Consider the following 6,922-nt stretch of genomic DNA (forward strand, 5'->3'; position numbering starts at 1 on the left):
CATAGTTTCCGAGATAATAGCGAAAAACGAAAGTGCCAAAAAAAATTAATTCAATTCATCTTGTCGAGCGTATAGGAAGTGGAAAAACGCAATTCTGAGCCATCCACTTGCCTATAGGGGACCCAAATTTGGTTTTAAGGCTCTATCTCTCATAGTTTCCGAGATAATCGCGAAAAACGAAAGTGCCAAAAAAAATTAATTCAATTCATCTTGTATAGGGTGTAGGAAGTGGAAAAACGCAATTCTGAGCCGTCCATCTGCCTATACGGAACCCAAATTTCCTCAGGAATCGAATGGAATAGGTTTTAAGGCTACTGTGTGTTTCACGCAGTTGTATTTTTATACTACTGTGTGGTTCACGCAGTTGTATTTTTACACGCCTGTGTGTTTCACGCAGTTGTATTTTTATATACATGTGTGTTTCACGTAGTTGCATTTTGATACGCCAGTGTGTTTCACGCAGTTGAAGTTTTATACACCTGTGTGTTTATACACACAGGTCATGAATATCCTGTTGCAACCTCTATTGATACCGAATGTTAAATTAGTAATATTCATATGATAAAAAATACTCTTTTCCAGTTCAAGATACACGAAAAAAGTGTGAAAACATAATCTTTTTCAATTCAGCTGAAGGGTGCATCACCTGGAAATGTTCTCCTATGAGAACCTGCACGAAACGCGTTTTTTACACATCAGTTGTCACAATGTTTTGAATGAAATTTCCAAGCTGCGTTTCTTGTTTCCACCTCGTTAAATATTCAAGTGAATAAGGGGGAAAATTATGAGGCATCATTTGGAAGTTTTTTTCAATCCAAACCTACACGAAACGCGTGGTATTGTCCACATGAGTTGTCACAATGTTTAGAAGAAAGCTCTCACGCTGCGTTTCCCGCTTCCACTTTGCCGAATAATTTTCTCCCACGGTTCTTGCGTAGCGTGCGATTAGGCTCTCCCGACTCCGTAAAAGCAATGATCAGGTTGGAGGTTTAATTTTGGCACACGGAGAGAAATGAATCGACTCCGAAAATTTAAGTGACGGTATCATAATTTTTCACAGGAGATTCAGATAAAGATTACGGAACGCTCCGAAAAAATTCCATAACAGTTCCGTTAAATTTCTTACAATCACATGGACCAAGTTGGTGGCCCGCAGCACTCATCGATAAAATGGACATGTTTGAAAATTAATCATCTCCATTTTTTTTATTAAAAAAGAAATTTTCCAGTGCAACAAGCATCGATTCTTCATATCACAAACCCGCCTATATCCCAGTATTATGACCGGTGTTGATAGACATACAGAATCGCGTGTTCTCTACTTCGTACAGAAAGTAAAAAAAAGCCAGACGTAGCCAGCCCCAAACTCCGGGTTCCATTAAAGCTGACACTTGATGAGTCTAGTCCGGTCTGGCAGTACAATCGCACAATATTTCAAAAAACCCTTATCGATCGCATTCATAAACTCTTCCACGAAATTTTCTGATGTGAAAGCAACAATAAAGTATTAGAGGTAACGTGTTGCATTATATATGATGCAGAAAGTGAGGCCTATGCGGGGCATTCTCTTTCTGTAGCCTGCGAACCGCCGAGAAGTCAAGACGCTCCAGTAACAATAACGATAACATTGGAACGTTCGCACTTCCAGATGAAGAAAGTGGATATTTTTTCAAATGGATATTACAGAAACAATAGAATTCTTATGACTTTGATTGGATTATGGCCGGAATCGTCGATGTCGGAGAAAATTTGTGTACGGATTAGTGTGTTGGTGTTGATGATCTCCATAATGATACCTCAGGTGCCATATTGTTGCAGTTCTTGAAATTTTTGGATGATGAAAAGTTCGCGAATCATAATCAAGAGCGGATATCTGTACGGCGATTGCTTTTTCAGTATGCCTTTCTGTTCAGGAAATGTAATAATCTGGATGATATGGTATTCGGAATAATAGCACAAATAGCCATAGCAGTAGGATTTGCCAAATATTATTTTGTGGTAACGAATATGGAACGGGTTTGTATTTTTATTTCGAGAGTTAGGTTGTCAATGAATTGAAATTTAACTAAATTAATTTGATGGTTACAGGTCGGGAGGGCTCTTGACCAAATTCGAGAAGATTGGCATATTCTCGAGAATTCACCAGCGATTACAACTGCCCACACCTATGCGGCAAGAGGAAGTTTTGGAACCAAATTTTATATGCGTAGGTGTTAGTAATTTTTGAGTCAATGAGTTATTATTCATTATGATGGCTTCCGGATGGATTCGATAGTCTTCACTTTGCTTTATAAAAAAGATTTTTAGGAAGATTTTACTAACGCCTTTAGAATTTAAGATATTCATCGAGAACTAGCACTAGAATGGAATTGACTTAAACCGTGTGACCACGGAAAAAAATGTCCATAAAAAAATAGTGTGTAAGTACCTCAACCGCGGAATATAAAAAGAATATATTGTTAACAGGAAATTGAAGAGAAATACAGTAGAGGCTTCGTATAAGATACCTAGCGCTCCGAGCGCTCGAGGCCTACCTACACTCTTGGCACTTTTATCGTCTCCCGAATGTTTATGTTCCGTGGGCTTCTTATAGATAAGATACCTATGGCCCCGGTCATTTTTCAACGGGAAGAGAGTAGTTCTAAGGACCAAACGGTGTTGAGGGCCAAACGGGAGAGACGAACGAAGTGATCATAAGGTTCTAATGACCTTAACAGCGGGTCGCACCACTTTTTTCAAGTAATGGAAAGATACATCGATATTTTTTCCACTTTTCCCATCGAAAAATCGTAATTTTTCGTCTGTGATTATTCTCGAATCCCCCAACATCAGCTGCCCTTCTGCCTAAAGCGGGGTTATGGTTAGAGAGAAAAGGGAACGCGAGCGATACAAATTCAAAATATTGAACACATATAAATCGATTAGTTATCGATATTCATTCAGTAAAAATGAAAATGTCATTGAATCCGGGCGCAACGAGCGAGGTATCTTATTTGAAACCCGCTGATCTCTATTTTTCTCCTCTCTATGGGCGCGCGTAGTGGGGACATAGGGGTTCCCGGAATTCCTCTCTCCTACTGTCCCTAAGGTATCTTATACGAAGCCTCTACTGTACGTTATTCTTCCCAAAATTTTGTACACAAAAGTTGGTCATTCTTTTTATAGTTGAGGATAGTATAGGCTATTCTGACTGAGGCGTCTTGTTACTCTGTTATGCAAATTCTTTACTTCAACTATTCGATTGTGATTCTTCGGAATTTATTCATTTTTTTTTCCAATAATTGCATTTTTTCAGTGACTGTTTTTTGTTCAGCCTCATTCTTTTCCATTACTCCATTGAAGCAAGTGATTTTGGATAGGCTATCACCTCTTAATGAATCGAGGCCGAAAATTTTCATGCTAGATGCGGACTATTCCATCTATGGGATTGACGCGAATAAGCTATATTACTCTACTCTATTACACTCCTATTTTACTAGTATGATCGTGATGAATATGATAGTGTCGGTCGACACATTTGTTCTGATAATTGTGGAACATTGTTGTGGATTGTTTAAAACTGTAGGGTAAATTATCTCAGGATACGATCAGAAACAGGACATTTTATTTTTAATTTATGTGACAGCTTGATTACGAAATTTCAGGATTCTGTTGAAAGGAATGGAATTGCATGACTCTTCGGATGGCCAGTGTCAAATAATTGAGAATGCCGTAGTCATACATCACCGAGCTATTTTGTAAATATTTCAGATCTGAAATTTGTAGTCAACCTTCACATCTAGTATCCTTTGGCTCATATTTAGGACTTATCATTTTACAGATTGGCAGAATTTATTGAATCTTCCTTCACTATGATGTACGGTTTCGTCGTCTTAGTTAGCATGATATTAATCAGCATCACAGGACTTGAAGTATGATAATTATCAATTACTTGAGTTAATGTCTGCTTGGTTGGAAATTTCTGAAATCGCTGAAATAAGGAAAATTACTGAGATCTAGTAATTTCCAAGCATGTCCTCATTTCTTGCAGTCACAATGAAACCATTTGCAGTCGTTAGAATTAGAGAAATAATTATGCACATGGCTCCACGCCATCTTCAAACGAATGAACTCAGAAGAACGTTGGTGGGGGGAACTGTCAATCAAACTTTCGAAACTATCAGAATCGACGAACACATGCAAAATCAGCACCGGTGCAAGAGGAAGAAAAGGAGATTGAAGTAGTGACACGAGTGAATTTGGGAATTGAATATTACAGTAGTAGAATCTATTTTTCTAGGAGATGACAGTAATTGGGAAGATGTTGATGATGACGTGGTAGTTCCCTCTAATGAATTTCCTGTTGATAGGAATCCTAAAATATCGGTAGTATCTTTGGATAGAGAGGAATTTGGTAGAGAATTTCATGAGGAAATGGTGAATGACAATGGAAAAGCTTCTGATGATGATGATGTTAATAATTATCCCTCATGATTGTTCACGTCCGGTTACAATATGCAATGAAGCTAACTGAAAGATAACCAATAATTTTGAAGCATTTGTGGAGAAAGATATTGATGCTTTGTGTAACGGGATTGTTTCAGTCAATCATAAAAATCGACGACGTAGCTGAGGTGATAAGATTCGGAGCATTTTCTGCTGGTCAGCTGGTCCACCTGCTATTCATGAGTTTGCCAGGCCAAGAATTACTCGATCATAGCAGTCAAGTATCCGAAGAAGTGTACGTGCCAGAAACATTGTCAATGTTCTATCAATTAATGAGTCCTCATTATTGAATTGTACCGTAGTTACGGCTGTAATTGGTCCAGCATATCAGCGACTGGTAGGAGATTGATATCCATTATGCTGATGCGAAGTATGAAACCACTAGGAATGACAGCTGGCGGATTCTATGCCCTACATTTGGAAAATTATGGAAATGTAAGGGATCATCACTAGGGTTTCATCAACTCGATTAAGATTCCTGTTCATTTTCCATGTTCCAGGTATTGAGAACATCGTTTTCATATTTCACAGTGATGTTGTCAAATCGATAATCTTCAAGCTTCAGACACAGATTGTATTTTTTGACTCGCAATATACCTATTGTTACGGAACAAAGTTGAAGCGAACGCATTCACTTTGTCCTTCTGATTATCGCTCTATTAGTATTATAACTTTGGAAAGCTGAAGACATTTTATTAAAGTCCTGTTGATATTTTTCTCTCGCATTGGGTGGTTATTCTCATAACTAATAGTACACTAGAGGCTTCGTATAAGATACCTTAGGAACAGTAGGAGATTGAAAACATACCGACATTTCTGTGAAATATTAAGATATTACTGTAACTTATGCATTTTTATTATTTTTTTAATCCTCCTAAACCTCAGTCAAGCGATTTTTAATCCCATTTTACTATTATAATGGAGATATCAACATTTAAAAATTGCGAGTTTCGTAACTTGTGGCTTAAGAATTCACTCTGTTGTGGCGCCAATTACTTGTCATTGGTGTCGATAACTTTTCTAATTAACTAAAATAATAACTCCAAACTTATTTCACTCTTAATAGGTTCTTGCGACTATCAAAATGATTAAAGTGTGCATGGGGACAGGACGAGCATAGGTATATTTACTTTAGGGATCGAGATACTTGACTTGCGGAGGAATCAGAAGGGTTAAGCTGTCTGGGGAGAGATCGTTTGACCTCAGGGTCGTTTGGCTCAACCCTTTCGTTTGACCTAAGGCTGAGAAAGGTCTAAGACCGTGGGGACAATAGAGGTTGTTCCTTTTGCTCTCCGATCTCTATTTTTGTAGTGAATTTCATATGTTAAATTGTAACACAGCAAGAATTAATATATTTATTATCCAAAAATAATGAACATTCACTTCATCACTCACGTGAATTAAACGGCGTAGATGAAGAACAATCTAACAGAAAAGGTATCTCACTAGATGATAATTGTCCACTTCGAAAGTAAAAAAATGAAGTTCTTGGCTTTAGTCTCTTGATGTTATGATGAAAATTAATAAATCGAATAATTGCAGATCAACAGTCAACGATCAACTATACACAGGACTGAATTTTGTCCTTATCTTTCCTCGTTTCGATGACCAATGGCCTTGTGGCGTAAAGATTCCCAACAATCACTTGTCTCTTGATCATCGCGAGTGATTCAAGTCCATTATTGTAAATTTCATCTATCTTTTCAGCATCTGCGAGACTGCGATTTGCACGAAACTCGTGTCTCACTTTTCTCAGGGCATATTCTCTGAAATAGATTAATGAGGAAGGATTAACGGACTTTATCCTCGTTCATTCGATCCCCACGTGTGGAAAAATCAAGAGAAAATACGTACTAACTGGGTGAATTTCATTCAATTCTCATTAGAATCCTAGTGAAAGCTCTATTCATTTTGAATGATGATTTTTTTATATGGCTGACTCTCTTGAAACCTTTTTTATGGAAAATTTCAGGAATAAATTCAGCCAGAAAGAAATTATTTGTGATAAAAGTTTGACACTGACAATAATTTTCGTATTAGGCATAACATTTTTATGTTTTTTTTTTATTTTTTTTTATTTTCTCTACATTTTGATCTTCTGTCCAGTCTCGGAAAATTTATTTTCTCATGACTGTGTTATTTTGCCATTTCCGAATTTATTATTATTAATGATTCTAGACTGACAACTGAGCACGAACTCAACCAGAATATTTTTATTCGTATCAACTTCCGTTTGGAATTTATTGCTGAGTTTCATCTTCAAAATTTAAAGATATCCAAGTATCTTTTACAGTTTGGTAGAGACCACACTATAGATTCAAACATTTTCAATCATTAAATTTGTCAGCGAAATTGCGTAAAGAAAACTTGAAAAAAATCATGAATATTCGACGTCATTCAAATTACATTTGTCACCAAATTATCATTTTTTTAAAGA

The 6,922-nt window shown here is 36.9% G+C and overlaps 2 protein-coding genes across 2 annotated transcripts in view; one reads left to right on the forward strand and one right to left on the reverse strand.

Moving 5' to 3' along the window:
- LOC107035889 (dihydroorotate dehydrogenase (quinone), mitochondrial) overlaps positions 1-6,040 on the reverse strand; it is a 41,941-nt gene extending 35,901 nt beyond the window's left edge. The window contains exon 1 of the mRNA XM_015253519.2: positions 5,881-6,040. The gene's annotated coding sequence lies outside the window, so the exon portion shown is untranslated. The remainder of the gene's footprint in view (positions 1-5,880) is intronic.
- On the forward strand, positions 1,649-5,036 carry LOC107035809 (odorant receptor 10a-like). Its single transcript, XM_015253405.1, has 9 exons — positions 1,649-1,801; positions 1,897-2,016; positions 2,089-2,206; positions 3,296-3,566; positions 3,645-3,737; positions 3,821-3,911; positions 4,584-4,720; positions 4,788-4,920; positions 4,986-5,036. The coding sequence occupies exons 1-9, from the start codon at positions 1,649-1,651 to the stop codon at positions 5,034-5,036; spliced, it is 1,167 nt and encodes a 388-aa protein (XP_015108891.1).
- Positions 6,041-6,922: the final 882 nt, after the last annotated feature.

This window comes from Diachasma alloeum, unplaced genomic scaffold, assembly GCF_001412515.2.
Source record: "Diachasma alloeum isolate Michigan unplaced genomic scaffold, Dall2.0 Dall_scaffold_00201, whole genome shotgun sequence".
Classification (NCBI taxonomy): domain Eukaryota; kingdom Metazoa; phylum Arthropoda; class Insecta; order Hymenoptera; family Braconidae; genus Diachasma; species Diachasma alloeum.